This window comes from Pseudopodoces humilis, chromosome 16 (genome assembly GCF_049639895.1).
Source record: "Pseudopodoces humilis isolate 2021_Gansu_Grassland_sample_001 chromosome 16, ASM4963989v1, whole genome shotgun sequence".
NCBI lineage: Eukaryota > Metazoa > Chordata > Aves > Passeriformes > Paridae > Pseudopodoces > Pseudopodoces humilis.
This window is the reverse complement of record NC_142215.1, coordinates 9,962,491-9,990,241: the sequence shown is the minus strand read 5'-3', so window position 1 is coordinate 9,990,241 and position 27,751 is coordinate 9,962,491. Positions and strand designations below refer to the sequence as shown.

The 27,751-nt window shown below is 39.6% G+C and overlaps 2 protein-coding genes across 5 annotated transcripts; one reads left to right on the top strand and one right to left on the bottom strand.

The window, feature by feature from the left end:
* The first annotated feature begins 1,195 nt into the window (after nucleotides 1-1,195).
* USP50 (ubiquitin specific peptidase 50) lies at nucleotides 1,196-5,394 on the top strand. The gene is made up of 6 exons (XM_005521532.3): nucleotides 1,196-1,383; nucleotides 1,792-1,987; nucleotides 2,608-2,805; nucleotides 3,278-3,420; nucleotides 4,531-4,663; nucleotides 5,227-5,394. The coding sequence occupies exons 1-6, from the start codon at nucleotides 1,196-1,198 to the stop codon at nucleotides 5,389-5,391; spliced, it is 1,023 nt and encodes a 340-aa protein (XP_005521589.1). The 3' UTR covers nucleotides 5,392-5,394.
* USP8 (ubiquitin specific peptidase 8) lies at nucleotides 5,395-27,517 on the bottom strand. 4 transcript variants are annotated; one of them, XM_014251099.2, is made up of 21 exons: nucleotides 27,363-27,517; nucleotides 22,637-22,829; nucleotides 21,837-21,981; nucleotides 21,268-21,353; nucleotides 18,546-18,690; nucleotides 17,893-17,950; nucleotides 17,009-17,153; nucleotides 16,586-16,748; nucleotides 15,311-15,455; nucleotides 14,940-15,133; nucleotides 13,247-13,852; nucleotides 11,964-12,044; nucleotides 11,281-11,361; nucleotides 10,649-10,911; nucleotides 9,828-10,040; nucleotides 9,135-9,345; nucleotides 8,547-8,783; nucleotides 7,883-8,025; nucleotides 7,381-7,513; nucleotides 5,674-5,779; nucleotides 5,395-5,532 (listed from the first exon to the last, which is right to left on the bottom strand). In XM_014251099.2, the coding sequence occupies exons 2-20, from the start codon at nucleotides 22,738-22,740 to the stop codon at nucleotides 5,699-5,701; spliced, it is 3,234 nt and encodes a 1,077-aa protein (XP_014106574.1). In that variant the 5' UTR covers nucleotides 22,741-22,829; nucleotides 27,363-27,517; the 3' UTR covers nucleotides 5,395-5,532; nucleotides 5,674-5,698. The 4 variants fall into 4 exon arrangements, with proteins under 4 accessions (XP_014106574.1, XP_014106573.1, XP_005521590.1 ...); XM_014251098.2 differs by having other exon boundaries at nucleotides 5,418-5,779; XM_005521533.3 differs by lacking the exons at nucleotides 5,395-5,532; nucleotides 5,674-5,779 and adding an exon at nucleotides 6,428-7,154.
* Between the last annotated feature and the right edge of the window lie 234 nt (nucleotides 27,518-27,751).

Genomic DNA, 27,751 nt, shown 5'->3' with positions numbered 1-27,751 from the left:
CATCCTTTGCTTCAAGTTTAACAAGTCAGATATTAGGAGGTTTTTTAAATCACTTCATGGGCCTCTTCTGTGAATACTTGTTACTTCCCAAGTTGTCTGTTAAATAGGGAAAAACTGCTGCTCTTCAGTGGCATATGGAATTCAGAGATAAACTGCATTAACGTAACTAATTAAAAGGCATCTGCCATACCTTTTTTTTTCCTCTCAGGAAAATCTTCAGAACACCAAGAAACTAATTCAGTATGATGTTTTGAGATAGCTCCATCCTTTTATGGTCAACACCCTCAGTCATGACTTCCAGCAGGGCATGGCAATAATAAATCCTAATACAAGCATGAGTGAATATGGATAAAGGTGTGTTGGGCCAAAGCTCCCTGCTCAGTGGAATGGGTGGGTGCCCCTCTCTTCCCAAGGTTTTCTGTTCTGGCTGGCATGTGGAAGGAGATGGAGGCAGGTCTGACTAGGTGTGCTCCCTGCCCAGAGTAACCAAGTGACATCACAAGGGGCTGGGGCAGGAATAGCCAGGGCGACAGCATGGAACACAGGGGGCACCGCTCATCTTTGCTCTATGGAGATTGCTGTGGTTTTAGAGTTCTCTGTCCTGCCTCGAATTAGAACATCAGCCTCTAAAAAAGAGCAACATCAGTGAGCACATGGGTGGTGTAGGGTCTGTGTTCAGCCTCTTGACTGCCTGACGGGGGAAGGGGACAGTTCGGTCCAGGACAGACTTGTGCAGCCAGAAACCTACTCAAATTTTCCTAACATGAATTAAGCAACACTTTATAGCACAAATCTGAAGAACAACCTGTTTGTAGTAGCATCTGGATTGCAACCTATGGTTTTAGAAAATAATGAGTACTGTACCCCTGAGGCAATGAAATATAATCTAATATGCACTGCTAAGCATTTTGCCCTAAAGATGGCTATTCACAAGTGGTTGTAGTCTTTGAGTAACTGTGTATGGAGTAAAAGACTGAATGGAATTTTAGGAAAAACTCTTAAAACCTCAGGTGTTTAAATAATACCTCATAATGATGTATCTTACCATACTGGAAAAAGCTTAGTGGGGAAGATTAAGAGCCTTCATCACTATAAACCTCATGAAAATAAATGCGAATGTCATTTTTAAAGAAGAAACTGTAGCATTTTTGATTTCCACTGTTTGTTGTGGATTTTTCTCATAGTAGGTGGAAGGATGGCATGGAAATGGAAGTATTCCCCCAAGGAACAGCTGGAAGATATAAGCAGCCTGCACCCAGGGCTCACAGGGCTGCAGAACCTGGAGAACACGTGCTACATGAACGCGGTGCTGCAGTGCCTCTGCAGCCTGACCCCGCTCGTGCAGCATTTCCTCTCAGGAACGTGGAACACAGCCCTGCACGAGTGAGTTGGTGTGTTCACAGTACTGAAAGCTTTCTGCTTGGCACTATTTTCCTTCCAAAAGATATGTGTTGCCATGGGAATATCCAAGGCACCTGCCAGCTCCCCACAGGCAGTTCCAGTCAGATTTGCCACCAGCTGGTTTCTTTCTCCTTTGAGAGCCCAGCTTGATTCCTTGCTGGGTCCTTGATCGTGATAGCTTTTCTTGCCATATTGATGGCAATACCCATTACTGCGGTCATGATGATGATTCCAACCACTTTGGGATCTGCAGAGTCCCTCGTGTCAAGCGACAGCTGCCAAAGCTCTACTGTACCTTTATCTGTTTTCTGAGTTTCTGTCTTGTGCTCCCACTTAAAGGCAGACACTATTTTTTCATACATCATCTGAGACTCTCCCCTTTTTTCCAAGGGAGATTGGCGAGTCTGCGACTGCCTTTGGCTGTTTGGTGTCCGACATGTGGCTTGGAGAGTTTGATTATGTTTCCCCTGAGGCTTTTCATTCCATCTTTGGGAAGCGGTACCCAGCTTTTAGCAGGAGGACTCAGCATGATGCACAGGAGTTCCTCATCTGTGTGCTGGATGACCTCCACGAGGCTTTCAAGGAGGTGAGCCCAGCTGTGGTGTTTTGGGAGCTACAGCTGTTTCCTCCGCCATTTCATGACTTAGGCAATTATTACATGGAATGCTGTTCTCCTCTTCTGAACTTTTCTGAAAAGGAAAACTTTCTTTTTCTTCCTTTATTTCATACCCATGTACACACAAGTATTAATTTGCTTCTTGTCTAATGCTCCATCAAATTGCAGCCCCAATTTAAATGACAATGCTGGTGTAGCTTCACTGTTCTAACTTCTCCTTCTCCTTGCTCCTTCCACACTTAATGTTCTTCCACTTTCTCATCTGCCTGAAAACTTCTACCAAGCATCCGCTATGCCCCCATGACTTTCTCCCCTCCAAAGCCACTGATAAAGAGCTTTTCAAGCAATTAATGCTACCAAATGTCTGAATTGTTGTATTTTTGTTACTTTTCTCTCAGAAAATGGATCAATCTTCCTCTGCATGTATGAACCACCAAGTAAAATAACAGCATTTTAGAGCCAGGTTCTGTGGCAAGACTTAACAACTGAGCAACCCAGGCAGTGGGCAGCACCTATTAAAACCAAGTGAAGGCACTTCTCAAACAATTTCTTATCTATATTTTGTTTGTTTGTTTTTTCCTTCTGTATAGCCAAGCCAAGAAAGACAGAGCCCTGCTGCAGAAGCAAGCACAAGGAGTAGCAGTGGCACATCTATTATAACAGAGTTATTTGAAGGACAGCTCAGCTACGGTATCAGGTGTCTGACATGCAAAGCCCTCAGTCACAGACCCGAGAGCTTCACCATCCTCTCCCTGCCCATTCCTTCCACCAGAGTGTGCTCTCTGCAGGTACAACAGCCAACACATTCCTGCTGCTTCCTGCTTCATCTGGGAGCAGAAGCTTAGACTAATAGGTGTGACTGGAAAGATGCAGGCCTTTAGTCATGTTGGTCTCCTGGGCACTAATGGACAGTCTTGGATCTGGTCCCTAGAGAAGTGGAGTCTCTTAACTGGTGTCAGAACCACTGAGGCTGGTAAGGTTACAGGCACAATGCTCACGAGTTTCCAGGGGCTGAGGGTATTAAGATCACTCAATAGCAGCCATGAAGGTTTCTTCCAGTCATCCAAGTATTTCCCACCTTGATAGGGAGAATGGAAGCCAATGTTGGCTGCTTTTTCCTGCAAATTTGTAATGTCAGCCTTGCTGCATCACACTTCAGTTAGGAGGAGCAAATTCATCTCTTATGTTGCTTGGCACCTTCAGGGTGGAGTGAGATCTCTTCGGTCAAGTGATGTTTGTTGGTTTTTTCTCCTTTTACAGGACTGCCTGGAATGCTTTTTCCAGCCAGACACACTAACTCAGAACAACCAAATCCACTGCTACTGGTGTGGAGGCAACCAAGATGCAACAGTAAAGGCCTCCATAACCAAAGCACCACAGATCATTATTTTCCACTTAAAGAGGTATAGTCTAAGTGGGGTAGGACACAGCCAGTTCCTGGGTAATGTGAGACACGAAGTGTGTCACTTGTGTTTGCCTGAAAGGAAACAAATCACTTGTTTCCAAGTGCAAATAAGTGGGTTTAGTACTTTTGATACCTGAAAACTAAAAGAGCATTTACAGAAATACAGCTGTCAAACATGCAAGTTTCATTCCTGAATTCTCATGCACGGTGTTCTGCCTGTACTGCAGCCCACCAGATTTCTCCCCGTACTTGGGATCTGCTCTTCAGAGGGAAGAAAAACTCCACCACACAGTGACTGACTAAAGCCCAGTGCAGTGGCTCATTCAGTCCCTGTGTGATCCCTGTGAATCAGTTCCTGTGGTGACTGAGAGGGCTTGTGGCTTGGTTTCCAAGAGCAGGACTGACAGTGTTTCTCTTGCTGCTACTGCAGTTAAGGCACTCTGGTTTTGTTTATCTCTTTACTAAATCAGGCCTAAACAGAGTGGTGCACCAGCAAAGGAGCACCTGGATTAGCAGACTTCACTAGCCACACACAGCCAGATGCTGATTTTATTCTAAAGAATTCTTTTCTTAACAACTTTCCACCTATAAAGAAAATTAATCTGGGATGATTTGGCTTCCTAGAACTGTGTTATTTTAAGTTCTAATTTAATTTTCCATTCAGCATCTGCTTTTCTCAACATTCTCAAAGGACGTGATCTCCAGCTGCAGCTCTTAGCCACACCATAAATGTTTAAAAGTGCAGTGATGTACTCAAAGTTACAGAGGGAAGAGGGATGGAGTCTGGCATGAGAGAAGAGCTGACAATGGCACTGCAGTTTAGTCCAAAATGTTTAGGATGCAGAAAGAGTAATGCAAAGATATGACTTCAGGCTTTGACTGAAGGATCAGGAAGCAAGAGCTTTGTTTTTCTTGCAGGAAATCTCATGTGGGTTTAGTGCATTTTCTGTCAGTTTACTGCAATACACAACATTATTAGAGATCTTTCTTTCAAATGCTGGGTAGTCAGTTGTTGGTCTTCCCTCCTCTTAGGAAATTCAGTTAAGCAATGACCACAATGCAAATAGAAGTTGAGGGTCATTTAAAATCATTCAAAATTTAATTTCAGGTTTGCCTGGCAGGACAAGCACAGAAGGAAACTCTCAACCACCGTCTGCTACCCGTTCAGTGACCTGGATCTCTCTCCCTACATCTCTGCATCATGTTGCAACAATACAGAGTACAGCTTGTGTGCTGTAGTGGTAAGCTTTGCCTTGCTTTTACTGGGAATGCCCTGCCTCATTGAGCAGATGAAGCTTGTGTTGGTTTGGACTTCACATCTAATAATTTATAATTTAATGTATGTTTTGTTGTACGCTTTTTTTACCTGCCATGGACATAATCCACTAACAGTACATAACTAAAGGACAGAGATGTTATTTCTCCTTCCCCAACATCCCAATTTTAAAAGAACGCACTCCTGGCACATAATGACTCCTCAGAATACATGCACAGGCTGATCCTGCATGAATCCTGTTTTTAAATAAGGACATGGCTCACAGCAAGTGGGGCTCTCTTATAGTGACCTGTATCAGGGCTAATAGTTGGGTTGCAAATGCAATTTCAAAATAAACGAGCATGATCATGATACATTTACTCTGTTTCAAAAAATTTATTTGAATTAACATTCCCTGCTCTAGGCCAAAAGGGACCCTCTGTCCCGTCTTTTCCAAGTGCATACATAAAACAATTGCCAGTTCCTAGCTTTGCCTGTAAGTAGACAGGACAGGACTCTGGTTTTAACAGACTGTGTTGTTTGTTACAGAACCATGCTGGAGATCTGGATTATGGCCACTACACCGCCTTCTGCAAGCACGCAGTCACCAAACACTGGTACAGCTTTGATGATGCCCAGGTCACTGAGATCCCAGACTCTGAAGTGCAGGCTGACACAGCTTATCTCCTCTTCTACACCTCCAAAGGCTACTGAGACCCTGTTAGTCCTCGAAAATCAACACTGGGTAGGGCAGCACCTAGAACTCACCAGCAGCATTAGCCAACTCCTGTTTCACCAATAAAATAGAGCATGTGCACTACTGACCAGCTGTGGTGGTCTTTCAGGAATTGATTCCTAGAAAGGACAGTTACAGCCTCTAAGCCTCGAAGGAACGTGCATGTGCTCCATGTGCACAAGGGCCAAGGGTTGTTTTCCATGACAACCTTCTGGCACCCCTCAAAACAACACAGATGTTGAGCACACAGACGCACTTACCTGGAAATTCTTGTTTTTCTGCTCGTTATGTACAGTAGGTTGTTCTAAGCTGTCTTTCAGGAACTAACAGAAGGATACCGAAGCGAAAGCACACAACCAGACCAGACTGTGTGTTACAGAAGAGAGGATGGAGTGACCATTAATATATAAGAAAAAAAAAAGGCATTGTTCTACTGATGTCATTTTTGTTCCTCCAGCACTTCAAACTTGTTTGCAGCTTGTAAGCTTCTGGAAAACAACCAATATTCGTCTTTATTCCATCAGCAAGACAGACACAGACAGGTAAAAGCTCAGAATGTAAGACTTTTGAATGCCAGCCAAATCAGAGAAGGAAAAGTAACCCAAATCCAGAGCAGGGAAATACGTAAGATGAAACTAAAAGTTTTTAAACTAATCAGCTCTATGCAAAACAATGTATTTTTTTAATCTGGGGAACCTTTAAACTGTGTGAATATGATTCAGACTGTTATTCTGTACAATCTTGATCATTACATAACAGGTTGAGAATGAAAAACCAAACCCAAAATACATTTAACAGGATATATTTTTAAATAATTTCTTCATTAAGGTTTTTAATGCATGTGTACATGAAAATTTATATTAAAAAATTAAAAAGGAAAATCTTGTTTGCTTAGAGTAACTCTGAAGTGCACAAATATTGACAAAAGCTAACAGAAAAAATAATACAGCTCTGCTTTTTTATTAAGTAGTGTTGCAATTACTTAGAGCTGGCAAATAAATGCAATCCTCTGAGTTTTAGAGATTCTCACAAAAAGGACAACATTTTATTATATACATAACTCTGATGTGCAAGTATGCAATCAATATGTACACTTACATTCCTAACTGTTTACATCGTTCTAGAGTATTCACAGTAGAATCAAGCTTAAGGTTAGAAATGTGAAAAGGCCATTAACAGTGAAAGAAAAAAATAAACCAAGATATGCCTTGGGATTTTAAGACATTTTTAAACTACTTGGTAATAGATTTCAGATGACTAAGCTAGAATTTAATTTTGGAGCAGACTAAAAATATAGTTCTTTTTTAAATGAACAGTAATGCAAATATGCTTGTAAATGGTTTCACAGATGGCAGTATGACCATAAGCGTTACCCATCAGTCTCTGATTGTTAAGCACTGCTACGGGCCCGAGCAAGCTCTGCTGGCACACACCCTGCTGCAGCCCTCCCACTCCTCCAGTGACTATGTCTGCTGTAGTTTTGCATATTTATATGCATTCCCAGGCCTGCTTTGCTCTTGAAGAAAGAAAACCAGTTTCCATAACCCATATTTCTTTACGTGGCCATATCTACTGCTCGCTGTTCATAGGAAGTATAAAAGAGAATGTAAGCAGCTGAGGACTTCACCGAGGATGCCGAGATCTCAGACACTTCATGGTCATCAAACTTAAACCAGCGCTGTTTTGAAGCATTTTTGCAGTAGGCTGTGTAGTGCCCCCCGTCCAGCCCACCGTAATGATTCTGTGAATGTAAGGCAAGGATTAGTGGCCTTCAAAGCTGCCATTTCTTCCCTGGTTAGGGAAATAATCTAGAACATGAATTTTTTACTAAATCCCAATTGTTCTTTTTAAAATGCAACTTAGTCTGCAACTCCAATGCAGCCTGGGAACCTGGCTGAATCACACAGGCTACCCTGAGTCCTGGCATAAAGTGCAGCTGGATTTTGAAATGTGACATGGTTACTCACCGATACTGAGAACAGATTGTATCTCTTCAAGGAAGTCTTTGGACCAATAACATACTGTGAGAGGTCAAGAGTTTCCAGTGGAAAATCTACTGAAGTTTGAAGCTTTTGTTTCCATCTTCCATCATAGGAAAATCTAGAGAATTAAAAAGCATCATGAAAAGTTACAGGTTGTTCACAAGCCATTCAAGTGTATTAAGTATGTTTGTTTTCTGTGTTTTTAACCAGGATGTGGTCTCAGATAAAACCCCTAGCTCTGTTAATGCTTGCCCATGTGTTTCTTAGCACAAATAGCAAGAGATCACTTGTAAAAGTGCCTTGGGAATTACAGCCTTATAAAAGAAGCATCAGATGAAAATAAAATTCTTGCAACATTACAACTGGTAATATATCTGAGACCTTCTCTAAGTAAAAATGCTCAGCTACTGCCCTGGAACAATTCAGTTCCATCAAAGCCTGGTCTTTTGATACTAATATTAATATTCACCAATCACCATTTCCTTACCGTTTCAAGTGCACAAGAAGAACAGGTGGTAATTTCCAAATTTCTATTTTTTTTGAAGAATCCCTTCGAGTTTTGCAATGGCTACAGTAAAATCTATTGTTATCAGTGAGCTTTTCTTCTTTGGAGAACAATCTAAGGCATTCCTAAAACACAATACGAACAGAGATTGTTTGTATGGCAGGCGTTTATGGAAGTGTAACAAAAATGTTTGTTTCCCACTTGATTGTTAACCTGCATCTGTTTCCTGCATCCTACATTCACTGAAGAAAAGTGACTTAAATCTATGTGTGGAAGCAAATTTTACTGCAGATATTAATTAGCGTCCTTCAAAATATACAGGCAACATTTTGTTTAAAACCACAGAATACTTACATTGTGACCTACCAAAGCAAGTAATATACATGCTGCTATTGCAGCTTCAGTATTTCTATCCTGCTTTTAAAGTAAAACTTTTAAGGGAAGACCTATTACTTTAAGCTTTAAAAGAATTAAAAAATAATGTAGATTCAGATCTGTTCATCTGCTCATGTTTATCAGGTCAGTGCAAATTAAGCAGAATGCTGACCAACCCCTTCAGCCAGAGGGTGGAGCAGGAGCAGCATCATAATGAAGTGCCAGAGGAATGTCTGCACTCCAGGAGCTGTTTCTGTCCAGTTCCCCATACCTGCAGAGTACATTTGCTGGAGGATGCGAGTGGTAACGACAGATACATGAAAGCCTCGAAGGTTCGGGACCTCTTGTGACACGTCAGACACTGCACGGTGGATTTGAACTGCCCTTGGAAGAGTGCCACAATAATGGACTCGTTGAGCTGTTTGTGTTTGTGCCAGGCTATTTCTGCTGCACTTGAGTCATCAAGGTGATCATTATTTTCTTCCTTGTATCTTTTCCTGTTGTCAGCCTGGATAGCAGAAGTTTAAAGATCACGGCAATATATTAACGTACATGAAAGTAAGAAGTCTCATCTATAGGCAAGCATATGATTGAATATTCACAAGACTATTTAAACATGTCAGTGTAGCCATCCAGTTCTTGTCTAGTGAGCATTCTTCTGACTCCCTCCACTGCCTTTTACCATTTCATACTCAATTCCTACTTTAATTCTGAATACTCATATTTTTTTTCTATACAAAGTTGCAGTAACATAATCTTCTTGTGGAATAACAAGGTATTTTAAAAAATTATTTCTCTTGATCATGTGTCAGATAGATAATTTGTTTTAAGTTACATATAGTTTAAGTGTATTGCTTACTTTATTCAGGTCTTCATGCAAGCCATCCATTAGAAAGAGAAGTAATTCTTGGGAGTCCTGTTGGCTATATCCTGCAAATTGATCATTAATCTTCCCAATTGTAATTTTGAAGTCTTTTGGACTGATATATTTATACTGTCCTGCCCATAAAGCTTTCATTATTACACCAAACTCTTCAGCCACTTCACCTTTATGCCCCAGGAAATTTGACCTATAAAATAAGAGACAAAAAAATTCTGAGCCATTCAAATAACTGGGTTTTAATATTTATGTTTTTAATTCAAGACATGATCCCAATTTTAAAATAATTTCTTTAGACTAAAGAAAACTGGCTGTTAGATGGAGATAAATTTTCATCTGTGTCAGCACTGCAATTTGGTTTCATATTCCAGCTGAAAGGTACAGCTGTTTTCAGCATGTTTTGTGAACTATTTAAATATTCAGTTTGGTATTAGGAGACTCTAGTACACGTATATTTTTTGAACATGGCAATCGTAATTTAATTACCAGGTAATTATTGTAATTATTATTATTATTATTTAATAGTAAAACCTATTTAGTGACACACATGAATTTTGAAAATGTCAAGGTGCTTAAAAGTTAACATTTGTCTCCTACTTAAAAAAACAAACAGCCCCACTAAGTGATCTTCTTGAACTGGCAAGTATGAAGGCAGATGAGAGAGTCTGTTACCTGTTAATATCAGCTTGATACAAGTTTCTGTTGAAATACTCAGCCAGGTGAGGTGCATTGCACAGACACTGTAATATGGAATTCATGTAGCAAGTGTTCCCTAGATTACGAAGTCCTGTCAGAGCTGGTCCCGATCCCCCAAACACAGGATTAAGATTCCGAATCTGCGATGCAGAGAGCCTGGAAATTTCTGCTTTAGTGTAACAGGCAGGTCTATAAGCAAGAAATTATTTTTTAGGAGTCTCAGAGTTGACAAAGTTGTGCACATAAATCAACAGACATCACACCTCACCTCACCACCCACAGGGACTGGACCATCCTGGCACCAAATACCATTATTCAGGGTATTCAAAACCAGCCAATGCAACAGTGAGAAATCCATACACACTGGCCTATAATAAGGCTGAGTTTTAGGCACCATCAGTTGTAAGATTTATGGGTTTTTTTTCCTTTATTTCTTTAATCCACAGATGAAAAATTAGCTGTGTAATACAGTTTAAAATCTGAAAACTTGCATTTCACAAACTGTCAGAAGATAGTCTTTTAGTATGTTAATACAAATAACAGAACTTAAAAAGCAATTGTCATCTAATAAATAGACTGTAAGCTCTGAAATTCCTGCTAATACATAACTCTTATATTGATTTCTCAAAGATAACTGCTCTATACATTGAACTTTTAGCAATAAAATTTCAAGCTACTACTCTTGCATCCTTTCAAACCCACTTAGAAAATAATAATGAATTTCAGTTGGTTAAACACAAAGTCCTTTGTGCTGTCATACTGCCTGACTTGTGATCTAACTTATCAAACAAACATACTTATTGTCACGATTGACTGCAGGAGTTACAGGAATTCTTTTCTTGTCTTCCTCCTGAATGGCTTGGGTTATGTCTGGGGACGAGTAGGAGCGCTTCAGTTTGGAGTGTTCTCTCTCCCGTTCAACAGTCACCTTTGGCTTGGCTTTCCGAGTTGGAGGAGTTGATGGAGGAGTGGCTGGAGGAGCCATTTCTGGGGGGTACATCTGAACAGTATTTGTTGGCGAGTGATAGTAACGATAGGTTCCAGTGATGTCATCTAGGAACTTGGGGAAAAAAACCCAAATAGTTTCAAACCCAAGTGAAAATCCATCATTAACTTACCTAGCAATAAATTACTATAAGAAGAGCGGTAGTTTTCCAGGCATTGGGATATTAAGTTGTGACTGGCTTCAACATTCAATGGATTAAATTTAGTGGAAGGGAGCACTTTCACCAAAACACCTATTTAACAGCAAATACCAGGAACAGCAGATGAACTGTCCTAGTTTCATTACAAATAATATTAAAATTCAGAAAGCAACTGTGTGGAAGTTAAAGGGGAATAAACAAGATCTAACTTAGAAATAAGACATAACTGAAATACAGGACAAAACTACACAAGACAGTTTGAGTTTCATATCAGAAGGAGTTACCTTTACCCAACCTGCAGGCAGCCCTGGGACTATCCTTCCCATTTCCTCACTTCGTGCTCTCATTAATGGCTCCCGCTGGGACTAATAAACAAAGAGAAAAGTAAGGTATATACACAGTTACCTATGCAGAGCAACAAGCTGCCTGTGACTTCTCTATGGAATTACATGATTCAGTGCAAACACTACAATAAATCCTTGACTACAGACTGAAATACAATGTATTGTAATGGTAATTTAGTATTTTCTATTGCTCAATCTAAACAAAACCCATTTGTTGACAAATTCCAAAAAACAAACCTACAATTCAGTCTCACAAAAGTCTCAAAACTCAGTTTTTTTCCCCTGAAGAATCAGGAAATAGTAGGAGTATGTGCTTCTGTTAAACACATAAGGCTGAGCTTTTTTCCCTCTTAAAGTAGCACTTGAAGGTGTATGCGTGAGATGACGAATGCATGGAGAATGCTTATTAATGCCACCAGAAATACATCAAAACTTCTAATGAAAGTTTCATTTTCATATGAATATGACAAATGAAAAAAAGCAACCAAACACTGTAAACATGGCATAGTCTTTTGTTAAGATGACGACTTAAAAAGCTGAAATGAGGAATTTAACATAATATAACAATCATAAAGCATCATGTGCTTGATTATTTTGGCTACATACAATACATTTGTATTTACTTTAAGTCTTTCAGTATCTTGTTCAGAATCCTCTCTAAGGGGTCCTGGCTTTTGAGTTCCACTGTCTGGTTGTCCTTTTTGCTGCAAAAGATTTTGAGAGAAGGCTTCAATTTTCATCTGGCATGTCAGTGAAGAATGCTGATAAAGCAGTTATAATTTCTTTTTTGGCTGTTAAATGTATGTACCACAACAAAGTGGTTAAAGCAGGTAATTTTTATTTTTTCTATATAGTATAGGCAGTCCACTGGACTAATTTTTGAAACTGAATGTTGTATTACAGCTTGTTCTGTAGTTTCAACAGCTCAGAAATAAAGTGCAGAAGTTCCACCTACACTACTTTCCACCCTAAAAGTTGTAGGGTTTACAGTTTATTGTTAAATTTTGGCCTTTTTTCCCTTTCACCCCTCACTGGTCAAACCTCTCCATGGAAAAGGCACACTGTGAAGTCAATATGAATTTGATCATAGGCCATCATTTTGGGATTACATGAAGTTGCTCTGTCAGTCAAAAGCTCATGAATGACTGTGCTAAATTTGCACAGGGAGATTTATTTTGACTTTCTTGTGCATCAGTATCTGATCAAATCACAAATGCAATTGCAAAAGCAGAGAAAAATATCCTAATGCACATTCGTGAGAAGTGGTTTTAAAGACGTCTGTTCCATTGTTAGCTTCGCAAGTGGCTCCTGTTTTATGATCAGATTTGTACATTGAGAAATTTTGCAATTTTTTTCAAGAATGAGAAAAGAAAGAACTGTGACATTCCCTTCCTTTCCCCTCAAGATTTGGAACTGGACCATTTTCAGCAAAACTTATAGATGAGGGTGTTGCTTTGCTTCCTGTGCTAGGCAACACAATCCTGTTCTGTCAGTGTGTCTACAGCTGGGGGCATTAAAGGGTTCCTTTATGACACCTCTGTGTCCCTAACATCACATAACAATACCAAGCTGGTACAAGAGATAAAATACCACCAGGCTTCTATTTTTGAAATAGAGGGTTGCAGTCTATGAACCATCATCCCTTCTAGCTCCATGTGAAAAATTTTATTATCCTGTGGGGATTTCATGCTGCCCACGTACAAGAAAGAAACAAGCTTGTCTTGGGCAAAAAAACCAAAATCTATTTGTGTCTTGGTTTTAACTCTCTCCTCTACTTTCATGTAAAAAGTGGTCTAAATAAACATGCAATTATGTATTTCAAATTGCTAGATTAAAACTAGACTATTCAGCATGATTTAAGTGAATAATTACTTAACATTTGGTGATGACTTTCTTTTTCACTGACCTTGCCTGGAATCTGAGATGCATCACCCAGTGCCCGTTTCTGTGTTTCTGGTGTTCGAGTTCCCTTTTCTCTTTCTTCCATGGATATTTTGTCAATCTCAATCCTTTTTGCACCAATGTTTTCTGGTTCATTTTTATTTTGCTTTTTTGCTTCTACTGCTTCTCTGTGGGCTCTTTCTTGTTCCTTTTCCTCCTGTTCTCTTTTTACTTGTTCGTCCCTCTCCTTCTGCTCTCTGTCCTCTTTTGATTGCTGTAGCTTTTCTTTGTGTTCCTTTTCCTTCTGTTCTTCTTTTGCCTTTTGTTCTTGTTCTTTTTCTTTTTGTTCTTGTTCTTCTTTTTCTCTCTTGAGCCTCTCTTTCTGTTCCTGTTGTTGCCTCTCTCGCAGTTCCTTTTCCCGCCTGTTTTTCTCTAATAAAGCAGCAGTTTCTGCATGGACCCGACTTTTTTCTTCTTCTGTCAGAGTGCTCCTTGCATCACGCATCGGTTTTGTGGAGCGGTCTGGAACTATTCTTCCATTCTCACCAGACTGGATGTCACTGACTGTACTTGGAGGTTTTGCTCTGTTATCATCAAGCATTTTTAGTGAAGGCTTTTTAGAACGATCCACCTGTAACACAGGTGCAGAACACAGAGTGCAGAACAATTCTCTCCAGCTATTACTACTCTCTTAGCTAAGCTCTTCCTGAGATTTATAAGATAATAAAAATGATAAAAAGTTGACTTCTACCAGACACAGTGGTCTCTCAATTTCATTAATTCTGCTCATTCAAACTGCTTGTTAGTAAAATTAGGTATTCATTCCAGGTGTGAACTAATAAACAAGCCCTAAAGAACCACAAGGACAGCATTATGCACTATGCAGCCCTCTGTTTTTGAGCTTTCAAGGTGAACATTTTAGGGCAATCAGGCAGCCTAATTTGGGCTTGGCTCTCTGAATCATGTGACAAAGCACATGTTTAAGGCAGATCTGCATGGTGGGAAGGGGTATTTAAGAATGGCTCATGCTCAGATGTAGGCTAGTAGGTTGTTTTTGATGCTGAAGTGAACATTCTGAAGAAATAAAAGCTGATCTGGTTCAGGGACAAACAGAAATAAGGTCTTTAAATTTTACAGTTTAGGGTCTCTTGAATGAAATCTATATTAAAGGCTGTAAGTGAAGAGCTTTTAGCCTTGTCTCCTAAGGAAGGTATTATTTTAGTGTAAAAAATATACAAAGATGTTTTTAGAAAGTTTTATTCACATGAAAGGAAGAAACAAATTCCTGTACTTTCACTACTGGGCTGAGAGTGACAAAAGCCCTAAATGTTTTATTATTTGAAGGAAGATACAGTGGCTGGAAATCAGACTGTGGAATAGCCAAGGAAGCCATGGCTTAACTGTGGTCTCTGTATTTCATCCTATGCTCTTTAAGAAGAAAGGTTACTTACAAATTTTCTGAATTAGTGATCAATTGCTGACCTTGATTTCTCATGTGCTCTTGTAAAAACATTTACGAAAAGTTCTGCTATTCTGTTAAGTGTATTTAGTTTCATAGAATTCTGTAGATCGGTTACCACAGCTTCACAGACCATCAAGAGTGTGCAGAAAGCTTAAACAAATGTATTGAGTATGTGGATTTAGAGTTCTGGGTGTGGTGGGTCTCTATCAGATTAACCATATGCTAACTGAAGAAAAGAACAGGTCAAAGAGCTTACCTCAGGGATACTCCTTGTAACTGACACTGGATTAACTACAAAGGAACTGTCAGATTTTGGAACAGCAGCATCCTGTATGCTTGGTCTGTTAAGTGATTTTAGTCTCTCTTCCAAATTATCTCCCATTTCTTCATTTTCAGCAACAACAGGTGGCACAGGAGCTGGCTCTTCCAGAGATGGATATGTAAAATCCACTGCAGGAGTAGGGACAGGAAGGAACTGTAAGACAACTCTCAAAGCAAAATAAACGCCCCATTCCAACCCAAAATTTAGTTTTTAGCCAGAACAAGACTTTCCTAAAACACATGAATGAATGAAAGACTCATCCAGTAACTACAAATGCTTGGTGGGGTGTCATCCTTTATACTTACAAGAAACAGTCACTGCTTCAGTCTTGCCATGCTGGGGTGGAGTTACTCTAGCATTTGTTGTATACTGGGGAAAACAAAGGAGCCAGTTTTCATAACCTCCCTCTAGAATTAGAGGTTCATTCTGCAGGACGGTTTTGCTTTCCCACTGTATAGAAAAAAAGTTTAAAGTTAATTGATTTAAAAATAGAAAGGACACTTTCACAGCTTACTAGTGCTGTTGAAATTTCTGTGCCTAGATGTTAAAGAGATTGTTTTCAAGATTTTTAAACAAGAATTAAAGAGGTTGCAAAAATAGGGATTCTCTCTGTGTTTGGAGAACGCCAAGCACAGTTTAGTTCTTGGCTCTGCCTACAAAAGAATGTGAGTATTTCTAGTACAGAAAGAACCAGTTACTGCTACTTCACATAACAATCCTCCATGCAGAAAAGTGTATTTGCCTCAGTTTCTTATCTGGTATGTTTGCTGAGGGATTAATAATTTAGACAACTTTTTTTTTAAATTTTCTGAAACCCCTTGAGAGTTCAGGCTTCAGACTGCCCTCCTCCTGATGTCCTCAGTACATGAACAAGACACAGAGAGTTTAGAGAATATTCTGTAAAGCAATAAAGAGAACTGCCTGAACTATTTCTGAGCCCCAGTCCTGAATGTCAAGGTAACAGAAAGATTTGCAGTCTTCCACAAGAGCCACCACTATAGAGAGAAGGGACAACACAGCCATAGCAGGAGTGACTCAAAAATGTTGGGCATCTACTCACTGTGGAGTCTCTAAAAGTTATATTCAATAATGCAGAAAAGTTAACCTTGCTCAAAATATTTCTGGAGCCTCCTTCATTGAAATCCCTCCATTGTAGGAAGCACCTGGATTGCACAGCAGCTGCCCTTCTCTGGCCTGCCTGAGCAGATGGCCAGCCAGTTCCCATGGATGAGGAATTACTGTTCTAGTACAGGAGAGGGGGTGACTGTTCCTGCGACACAGGACTGTAAGTGCTTTCCCAAATAATTCTGTCAGCAAAGAACTTTAAGTTGATGAGCTGCTTGTTGAAGAGGTGAGTTGAATCATTCTGCTGTTTACCTGTTTAATAAATGATACTGTCCTCTACTAGAGTACAGTGTGAAACTTCAAACTACACTGTTGCTATCAAAACAAGCAGGCTGTGAAAACTCAACCAACTGAAGTGTCATTAAGGCCTCCATATACTTTGTAAATACAAGTGCTTCTAGACCTTATTTACTAAGATGAATAAATTAATGAATTAAAAGATGGAATTTGCCAACCTTAAAAAGTGCATCTTTCAGGCTCTGAAGAGTTGTTCCCAGCTTTAAGTCTTCAGCAGAACTAAACCAGTCTAGCAGTATAACATAATGGAACTGTCCTCTCCTCTTCCATGGATCTCTAGAATCCTCTGGGAGTCTAGCTTCAATTAGATAAGCAGTATCTCTGAAATGTATTAACAGGCATTTAAAGATTCACGTACAACTAACATTTTGTCCAACAATATATAATCCATAGATGTTTATGTGCTTGGATAAAATAAATATGTATTGTTTTGAAGTCAGCATATGCAAGAACAGAGCTGTGCAGATACATCTCACCCAGTGGTACACAGCAGGGATTTAGACACTAGGTATACAAGCTTTAAAAGCATGTAATTTTTTTGAAAATTAAGTATTTCACTCTCATTTAACATCATGAATTACCCAGGACGGATAGCTTCTTCTGGGACACTGATGGATTTTGGAATACAGGATTCCTGATAATCCTTCGATTTTCGAGCATCCATTATAAGCAATTCAGTATTTTTGTCTGACATCATTGCGAACAGTTTCTCAGGTGTGACTGCTCCTTGAAAGAGAGAAGCAATTACATGTAAGAAGCTACATTATAAATGAAAATAGCTATGGTGTCTGACTGGTGCAGTCAAGACTGCAAACAGATGAAACATAACTAAAAAGTCCCACAAAGTCATGGAGGTGACTCATTACAGTGTGGACCTTTTGCTCCCACTGCTGTAGTGATCAGCACCTGACCTGATTAGATTAGACAATATGATATACTGACATCCTATAATACACTGAGTATTTCAGTGATAAACGAGTTTAACTTAATGTGGTCTCATTTAAATCAAGCTATATAGGCAAGCATTTGTGTACTACATGCTGCAGACATTCCTCTTAAGAACTCTAGAGAATATTTTCACATACTCACTACAAGAACAAAAAGCAGAAGGTTTGAGGGGAAAGGAAAAAATTTGCATTTAACTCAGTAAGCTATCATATTTCAGCCTTGCCTATCAGCCATAGAGCTGTTTTTCTTTATAACCTGACCACTGCAGGACTAGTTCAACTTTTATTACTGAACGGTTGAAAAACTAACTACAGCTTTTTAAGTTTATGAGAAGTAATGAAGGCTATAATACAGAGCTTAATTAATTACTAATTTGTTATAACTGAAATGCAGGATACTATAATTTCATCAAAATATTTTAACTGCAGTAACTCCTGAGAAGAACTGAAGCTGTGAGGTGATTAGTGCAGTCATACAGAAACCTTTTTCACATTTGTGTGATCAATGCATATCTTACCACTCAGGCTATCAGACTGATCCTTTCTTTCCAGTGAATGCTTCGTCTCACCATTAATCTGTATTATAAGGGGGAAAAAAAAAAAAAATTTAGTATGCAATTCTCAGAACTAAGGCGGCCAACAGACAATGACTCTCACGAAGCCTGAAGGAAACTGAAGGTCAGACAGTTAAGCCACAGGAAGAAACACACCACAAGGGAGCTGCTTCTGAAGATGTGCTGACAAATTAACTCAAGAGATACTAAGGTTGCTGCACTGCCTAGACAGAAAACAGTTACAAAGGTAATACAGCCTAGGACACCATCATCTACCAGAAGAAATTCTTGAAGTATTTGTCGAGATATAAGCGTTTCCACACTAAAAAGTCAACCTTCTCCTAAAATGGAGACATATTATTCTTAACATCAGTTTGTCACCATTAGCTTGGGTTTCTTGCACGTGATTCTTGCACTAATTCTAGCATAAACAGAATCTGACTTTACCGTAAAACTCAGTCTATCTTATACAAGACTTGGAGGCTGCTAGGACTTCACGTATTCCAAAAATTAACTTACTTTGATTCTGAACTGGAAATAGCTACTAGTAGAGACCAAATTCTAGATTGAAACTATACATTCAGAGTGAATTAGAGTTTGTAAACATCTTCACTTACCCTTTGGCTTTTTCCTTTGGAATCCACAGCACTTTCTGAGGAGTTTTTGCCTGAGCTCTTTCCATCATCTTTTGGTTCTTGCTTTTTCTGCAGCTCTTGTCTGTCCCTCTCTTCAAGTTTTTTCCGAACTTCAGCTTCCTCGTATCTATTGGAGGGAAAAAAATGCCTTTTTTTCAATATTGTGGTTTTGGCTAACCTTGGATTATTAATATAAAAATCACAAAGTCGTCAGGCAAAAATTTTAAAAGAAGTATTTAGAGTTAAAAAGTTAAAGTATTTTGTATTCCAATGAATTCCATTTTTCTTCCTAACTATGTGGTCCTATTTCTCACACTTTTGGGTTGGTTTTCTTATTGTTGAATCTTGGTTTGAGTCCTATTACATAGCCACTGATTGTGAAGTTCTTTTTTTCTTTAAACCTGGGGTCATGCTGAGCTATGGTATCTCTGAATGTATTTTACTTTCCACAGAAAAGGGTAGGCACTGGTGACTGACAAGTAAACTCCAGTATATTACAACAGTCATCCCAGGTATTTTATTTTGTTTTGCAATGGAGCCAGTGAGGAATTAAGTTAGCTTAGTTATCTAAATTTGCTTTTTCTCAGAAGCTGTATCAGAACTACTCATACAGTAATCACCTTCAGAATCTAAGTTGACTCCATGATCTGCTCACCTGTGTGCCTGGTGCTTGTTTCAAACACTGGGCCTACAGGGAAGCCAATGCAAGAACCATGTTCACTCAGGAGTTCTGGGGGATGAGGTCTTGCATACAGCTGCCCTTTTTATAAAGCCTTAAGACTTGAAAATTACCCTCCCAGCCTTTCACCACTGGAAGGACAATCATAGTATTGTAAGCCAGTGACCTCCAAACTGCAGTTTTCACATCACCCACTGGAGGTTTGTACAGTCACGTCATCGTTCAACAGCATTACATTTAATACAGCTGAGAAGTTTAAGTGTTACTGGTATCATAAAACAAAAAAATAATCTTTGACCTAACAATTTCTATGACTGAACCAAGAAGTAAAACATGAACACAGAACTGTGTTAGTAAGTGCTCACTTTAACCAGATGTTGCGTAATGAGGGTTAAAATAACAATGACAATACAGCTGTATTTGAGTTCAAAAGTACTGTGTTAATAACCCAGATGATTCAGTCAAATTCCACCTCCAAGTCTACTGCACTAATTGCCCACTAAGAGGAAGGAGGCAGCAAGTCTGTAATTTTATTTTTTAAACAGGCTTCTTGATTTGGTATAGGCATTTTAAGTCAGAACTGAGCATTTTGTTCCCACTTGGAGTTAATGACACTAAAGCATATTTCAGATTTTAGTTTAATTTGGTCAGTATGAAATATTTACCTATCAATTTCTCATTTACATTTCTGAAACACATAGTCAGTCATTCACATAGTGCACATAGTAAGCATTCCTGCCCCTACACAAGTTTCAAGCAGCTCCACTTTTAGTTAACAATTAACATTCAAACTATTTGCTGGCCTACGGCCTGGGGAAGAAATCATACAAATAATTTTCTTGAAACTACTTCTGTGGTTACACAGGAGTCATGTTTCATTTCTGTTACCTTTAAATATTTACACATTTTGCCAGAGTAGTTAAGTTACTGCGTCAACTTCAAAACTCTGTTCCTTTCATAAAAAGACATAAGTTATTTAAACAAGTCCCTACTTTTAAGCTTCTCTGATTCTATCAATGTTTACTCTTACAGTGAGTTTGTAGTTCTGTTGAATTGTAAGACTCACCTAAACAAAGAAAATCTAAAGATTGCTTCATACACAGTGTCATGAGACATCTTTGTGAAGTCCCTCTTCACATACGTGTAACTACACTCACGGTTCATCTGAACTAACTTTATAGATTTAGCATAAAAATCTATGAAGGGCACAAAATACACTTTCACAAAAATACTTGGGAGGACGAGGGTAGGACATGACACTTGTGAAGGGAAATGTGCCCAGCTGCGGAGAGAGTTAAAAGAGTGAGAAAGTCTCTCTAAGGATGCAAGAAGCAGAGAAGGCTGGAAGTAACAACTACTGTGCTAAATACCACCTAAAGATAGACCCTACCTTACAACTTCTTACTAACACAATTTCGTGGCTTACGGCATAAAGATGTAATTTGACAGCTGTCAATCAGGTAACCAAAAGCCCATTAGCACCTGTTCATTTGCATACTGGCAGAACTGTGCATTCCATATAAATGGCTGCAGGTGGCAGAGGAAAGGTGTGGCTAAAGAATCAAAAGCTGGCATTTCTTAGTGTAAACTACATCCAGACTAGGGGGACTTTTTAACATTTCTGATTATTAGGAACATTCATTAATATAATTGGGTTCACATGACCTTATGATTAAAAGGTTGTGGAGGAAATTGCTCTCGATCATTTCTACTGCATATGTACTTCAGACCTTGTGGTTTCTTTTTATTAGTCAATAAACAAAACTAGGAGACACTGACAACAAACCAAAGTTACCAGGAATTATCAGACAAGTGTATAAAATGACAAGTTATTGGAGCATGTGGCAGTGAAAATTATTTCTAGTAAAAGACTTCTGGGAATAAATTTAAGCTTTCAGGAATTTCAGGTACCTATGGTTAACTCAAGTGCAATTGCTTACTACTAAATAGCATGAAAACCTGCACTTGGTACAGGTACAGGCTCGAGGTATAAACAATGTCTTAGCCATCAGTTATATTACATACCTGAGTTTAAGGCTGTCTGACAGTATTTCAGCTTCATCGAGAGCTTTTTTCAAATTTGTAGGTCCAAGAATTGAATGAAAATAATCCTAAAATGACAAGAATCACATCACATAAATATACAGCTTAATAATGACTACTTCTATGCATGTCAACAGTCACTATTGTATGGAGAATTGATATTCTAATGATATTAATGTCAACAAAAGGAACTGCTTTGAATCAAAGTATTTTCCATTTAAATATGAGTTTGTAAGTAAAATTGTTTTAAAACACTAATAAAGGCTAGACAAAGCAACTTCACCAAAAAAGTCTGACTGGTGTAAATTACTGGAATACCTTTCCATGCAAAAATATTCACAGATCTGACAATTTATATAGTTCATACATTAAAATAAAACTGTAAAAAAATTAACACCAGACTTGTCAAAAAACAGGAAAGAAAAAATAGCACCATAAGTGAGTCAGTTTACTTAATATCAGTGTGATCCTTTGAATGTGCATGAGTGTAATTCTCTGTACTTGTCATACTTCGACCAACACCGGAGAGATTAGTCAGAAAGCTTTTATACCTGTTGCTGCTTAAAATCAGGTCTCTTTCTAATAAGATTATAAACAGCCACATATTTCATATATAGGATGTAAGCTTTTTCTTCATCTCCATCCAGTCTGCTTTCCTCTGCTGCCTTGAAAATCTTAAGGGCACTCTGTACATAACTGAAAGCAAAGAAGAGGAGTAAAGCACATCACTGTTGACTTGTCCCCAAACATCTTTTCATTACAAGATGCCATCTTAAGTGTTTACAGACTTCACCCATATATTAAGCACTTGATTTTACGACTTTAATATAAAACTTTAATTAAATATGAACTGCAATCATGTTCCTCCAAATGATGTTTATCTTTGCTAGTTTGTTTACCAGCCTTATTTAAAGTCTTCCATAATTAAATACCACAGTGAGATATGGAAAAAGGAACTCTTCCCTTCTAAGAAAAGCTTTTTTTTTCCTAGGGAAAACTAATTCATAGTAAGACAAAATTAAATCATTGATTGTCTAAAAATGTTAGAGGCAAAGCATTCAGACACTAGCTAAAGGTTTTATCATTTTTACAGATTTGCATTTATATAGCCTTTCCTCTAAGTATGCAGATTTTCATGGGCATTGTGCTTTGTCCAAGTCATGTTTTGGCACTATGCCAAGTGACCTTCTGAAGGCAATAAGCATATTCAATGTGACAGTTGAGAGCCATGTATAAGACTATTGAAGATTTCTTTATCTAGCAGAAATAATGAAGGAAATTTAGATCCACAACAAATTTGTTCTGGAAAAACTACTAAGTATTCATTTAAAATAAATTATAACATATATACCTTTTTGTACTGGTCTTTTCAGGTTTTACTTCTGTCTTCTTGTTGAGATCTTTCAATGAAGTAGAGAGGTATAGCTCCTTAGGTACAGATGCCACAGCAGGCATGTTAATATAGTTACTTATGTTTCTTCTAGGTCTTCTAGGTCTTATAAGTCTCTATCTTCTAGGTCTTATAAGTCTCTATCAATATTTTTCTGGAGGAGGAAAAAAGGGTAGGAAGAGCCAAATTATATTCCAATTACTTTTAATACAGTAGTCATAAGTTACCTGTGTAGGTTTATTACCTAATTCATCTCACCCTATGTGAGCTAGCAAACAGTGTCTGAACAATTAACAGTATAATTTAATCCTCCCAAAGTGAGATAATTATTTGAAACCACTGCAGGTAATTTATCAAGAATGTCCAGCAATATGGTGCTAACAGAAAAATAAAAAAATTAATAAAAAATGCTGACTCATGAATGTTCAAAATCATCACATCCAGCAAATCTATTCTACTGAAATGCCATTAAGTATACTATCAAAAATTAGCTGACTCCTCTGTACTCTGCAAATACACACTAACTCCTTTGAAAAATGACTTCTAATGTCTTGCTAACAGATAAGCTGAGAACAGGAAGGCTGCTACCATTAAAGTCAACTGAAATGTCTTGGACATTTTGTAGGTGTTCTACTCCTTGGTGCCATTGACTTTGTGCTTTCATTTGAAAGTGCTCTCTGGGTAGCTATAAAATAGTTAAGCAGAGTTTGGTCACAAGGGACTGTTACACCATGTTATCTGAGATAGGGAAGTCCATGACGTTTCCTGCATCTAACTAAAACTCTGCATCTAGTACACAGTGAGCTGTTTTAGCCTTGGGGGTGACAGAGCAGGAACTGAGCTCCCTCACAAGCAAGTGGTGAGACATTAAGATGTGTGCGATACTGAAGGAATTAAAGGGGACTCATTAGAAGAAAGACACTCAAATGGTATGAGCAAGTTATTTCCTAGTAAGGAAAAGAAAGCCACATGGCTTTTGACAAGATGAAGGTAGAGCATTTCCCTTTCAATGTGATGATCAGCATGACAAGTGTGACCAAAAAAACCAGCCAGTGACCTCAGAAGGAAGTTTCACCTGACCAAATTGATCAGTAGCTGACTGCCACTGAATGAGGTAGTCTCAATTTCCCTCCCTCTTTCTCATGCTGCTTTGGTACTTCTCCAACCTCTTATTGAGCCAATTCAGCCTGCTAAAGAAGCAGAAAGGCTACACAGCTTGTGCAAGGGCAGCAGTCGACATGTGCAGTCAAGAATGAAAAGCTATGGTGGGAATGGGATCCCTTGCCAAGGCTCATAGCCGTTGTACTCCTTGAAGTATTACTGAACAGAGTATGGTCTAGGAACTGGTTATCAAACAAAGACGCTAAGTTAACACAAACCTTTGGTGTAAGGTCTGGTATGCCAAGGTCAGACCAAACAATATCTACAAAATAACTTACTGCTTGAACACAGATGCTGTATTTGCTCATTTCCAACTACGTATCAGCTTTCTAAAACTGAAAAATTAGTTAAACTTCCCCTCTTAGGAGACTAAGTTCCAGATAATTCTATAAAGTAAGTAATAAGGTCCTCAAATACTATCTTTAATACATAAAATTAAAAATATATCCCATACCTCACTCATCTTAAAACATTGTCTTTTCTGTATTATGTGTCATACATTCAATTGTAATTTTCAGGGAGATACTTAGGAGCCAAAAACAAGGCAGATAATTCATTAGACCTGCATGCAGTACAAACAAAACACAGACACCCCCTGCCCCAAAGAAGACCTTCCCAGTATAAAAGCCTTTTAGCCTAAAACAAACACATGCCTTTTGCAACCTCATAAAGAGAGGCTTCAAATTCACTCTTATTAAGATTTTAGTATTGCTCATCTCATTCTACCTTCAGAGCATGTCTTTACCTGGCTGTTTTTTTCTCCATGGAACTGTAAATAGACTTTTCCTTTGAAGCTTTAAGTCCTTTCCAAATATATCTTCAATGTTTGCTCTGTTATGTAACCAGTATTTTCTTAATCTTAAGTGGCAGCATTTGGTTGTGTTCTGACAGAATATTGTAACTAAATATGCAGTCTGAATAAGATATGCACATAGCATTAGAGTGCTGTGTGCATATGAGCAAAAAAAGCTCAAGATTATGTGGAAGATGAACCATTTAATGATGTCACTAAATTCTCAAGTGTTGCTGACACACCTTGAAAAGGGCAGATCTTCTGGAACATCATCTATACAAATGCAGAACTAGTAAATAAAAGCCAGCTCGGAGCTTTGACCTGAAACAAAAATTGTCTTTCTACATTTTCTTGTGGTCACTAAGTTATAACTGCAGGTCTTTAAACTGCCATGCAAGCTCACTGCTGAACTTTTATTTTCCGATTAAAATAAATTTCTATACCTTTTTTTAAAAAATTTAACCACAATTAAACTTCTAACCACAGTATCTGATGAATGAGGTATTACTCTGACCTCCCACGGCACCACAATTCACACATTTTGCTGAAGTGAAATGAGAAAGAATGGATAAAGAATAACACTTTCTAAACTTTTAAAAAAATCAAATTCGCAACCACACAATCGAAATACACAAAGCATATGTCATTAGTGAGATTTCAGTTACAGTTTCTAAGTCATTTTTCTATACAGAATCTTAATTTTGGATCCGTAACTAACATTTTCAGGTTTATGCATTACAAATCCCTTAACTGGATTTTAGTTACTACAGACTGACCACTGTTGTCTGCCAGTTGACTACTCAGTCTTGGCTCTTAAGGACCCTTAAAACCTCTTAAGCTTCTACTAAATTTTAAGATATGCTTTACCTCAATTTTTCCTCATATTCAAATGAACATGACTTATTTCCTTCATTTTTGAGCAAGCTTTGGGAAGACTATGGCTTCAGAGTCCAAATCAGCTCTTTCACTGATAAATACTGCCACCTGAATTTGAACACAGTTTTTTTGCAGATATCAGATTCCTAACTGGCCTAGTCTCAGGGGAGGAATCCAGCAAAATCCAGCTGCACAAATACAGTTCGGAACTAGTCAACATAAAAGAAAACCACATCATAAAACTATGAATACAAGGGACAGAAGAAGCTGAATAGCTAAACCTACTATTAGTCAATGCTGTGAGGAAGGAGAAACAATCTATTTCAGCTTTGCCAACTTTTTTCTTAAAAATTAAGATCAAACTCAAAACCTGGGACCTTTGCTACCCCTGGCTGAAGTATTATCTCTGGCTCCTTTTTCATACCTATGAGTGCTGAAAACCAGGCCAATATCCCAAAAGTATAAGTGAAGTCATGCTTGTACGTTTATGGGCATTTAACATACTTAGAATGGATAGTTTTACCCTGACAGGGAAACATACCTGTTGGTAACAGGTTTTTCAACATCTAATTATCATGCCAGTTTTACTAAGGATATGAGTAAGCTTTAAGTGGAATGACTACAGAAAGAACAATGCATAGAAGCAGTTACACTGCAAGCAGTGCACACACTAATACATTGTGAAATACAGGTACAAGTACTGTGCATTACCAACTCAGGTATGTAATAAAGTATTATCCATTTACTTTTGTCTCTAGCATTTGAAAAAATAAGGAATTGATTTGTCATGAGCATTAAGTTACTCAGTTTTCTCAGAATTTTTACTATCTGTGCTTAGTACACAAGAGCTGGTTTTGTTAAGATTATCATTGTGAGTCTAGAGACTGAGAATTTTACTATGATTGAACTACACAATCAGCATATTTAGTTCTGTGAGTCCTCTAGCTCTCTTCCAGGCTCTGGTATTGTTAGTACTACTGGCCTCGGTCCTGTAATTTAATGTACATAGGACGATTATAACCACTGAGTCGTCTTATGGCAAGCTCATGATGCTCACAGAGTACCCAAACTCTCACCATTCTTCTGGTTGCCACCAGTCACCAGAGCAGCAACACATCACGGGTCTCTCCCCGGCCTCGCACCCTGCTGAAACCTGCCAAGCCTCGCAACGACTCTCTCCACACGGAGAACCCTTTGACAGATAACCATCCAACAGTTTCACTGACACCGAGAGGAAAGAAAGACACTATAAAGTTTTTTTAAAATAAATACAATAGATTTTCTGCAGGAAGTTTGAAAGTTATTCTAAGTAAAACCACAAACAGTTCCACTTCTAATTTAAATAAATGAACATTTGCAAGGTACGCCTTGCAGAGGTGATAAGAAGCCGAGGAGGTGACAGAGAGGCAGAAAACTCCTTCAAGTTTCTAACCGGGCGGTCAATAGCGCTGCGGCGGCCCGGCCGGGCTGTGGCAATCTCCATGACACCGCAGCTCGCCGGCCGCAGGAGTGCGGCACTCTGGGAAGCGCCGCTTCCCTGCCATCTTCCTCCGGCCGCTCTCGGCCTCGGCGGCGGCTCCCCGGCCCCGCTCGCTCCTCACCCTGGCCGGGCTGGGGGACTGCGGGCTGCCCAAGGTCACATCGCCGGCTCTCCGCCAGGCCAGGCCCGATTCTCCCCGTGCGGCCCGGACCGGCTCCCCCGTCGTCCGCAGCCCCTCGAGGGCCGCTCCCCCGCACGGCGGGGCTGGGCCCGGGGATCCCTCCAAGGGCGCCCGCCCCTCCCGTCACTGCCGGAGTCCCCCTGCCCCACAGGCCTCGCTCCCCGCCGGCCCAGAGCCGCCCCGGCCGCGCACTCACCGCCGCGGGGACTCGCTGCCTCCGCCCGCCGGCCCGGGGCAGGCCCATGTCCGAGCGCGGCTGCCGAGAAGACGCTACGCGGCCATGGCTGCTAGGGCGGAACTCAGCGGCGTTCCTCCTTCCCTGCTTCCCTCCCTCCTGCCGGGCCTCCGCTCCCCGCGGGGGCGGGGACTGTCACGGCCCTATCCGTGCCGCGGGGCCGGCTCGGGCCGCGGGGGGTGCGGGCAGGTTCTGGCTCAGACGGTGTCTTGCGGGCCCTGGGGGGCGCGGAGCGCTGGGTCGGGCGGGGAACGCAGACCCACACACGCCGCGGAGCTGCCTCGGAGCTGGGGTGGCTCTGAGGGCGGTGTGAGGGGAGGGAGACGCGGGTGACCTCGGCCCGAGAGCAG

Coding starts and splice junctions, on each gene's coding strand:
- USP50 (XM_005521532.3), top strand. CDS start 1,196: ATGGCATGGAAATGGAAGTATTCCCCCAAGGAACAGCTGGAAGATATA. Junction 1,988..2,607: donor TCCACGAGGCTTTCAAGGAG/GTGAGCCCAGCT, acceptor CCTTCTGTATAG/CCAAGCCAAGAAAGACAGAG. Junction 3,421..4,530: donor ATTATTTTCCACTTAAAGAG/GTATAGTCTAAG, acceptor ATTTAATTTCAG/GTTTGCCTGGCAGGACAAGC.
- USP8 (XM_005521533.3), bottom strand. CDS start 22,740: ATGCCTGCTGTGGCATCTGTACCTAAGGAGCTATACCTCTCTACTTCA. Junction 12,045..13,246: donor CATCTCAGATTCCAGGCAAG/GTCAGTGAAAAA, acceptor AATCTTTTGCAG/CAAAAAGGACAACCAGACAG. Junction 8,026..8,546: donor CCAGCAAATGTACTCTGCAG/GTATGGGGAACT, acceptor ATTGTGTTTTAG/GAATGCCTTAGATTGTTCTC.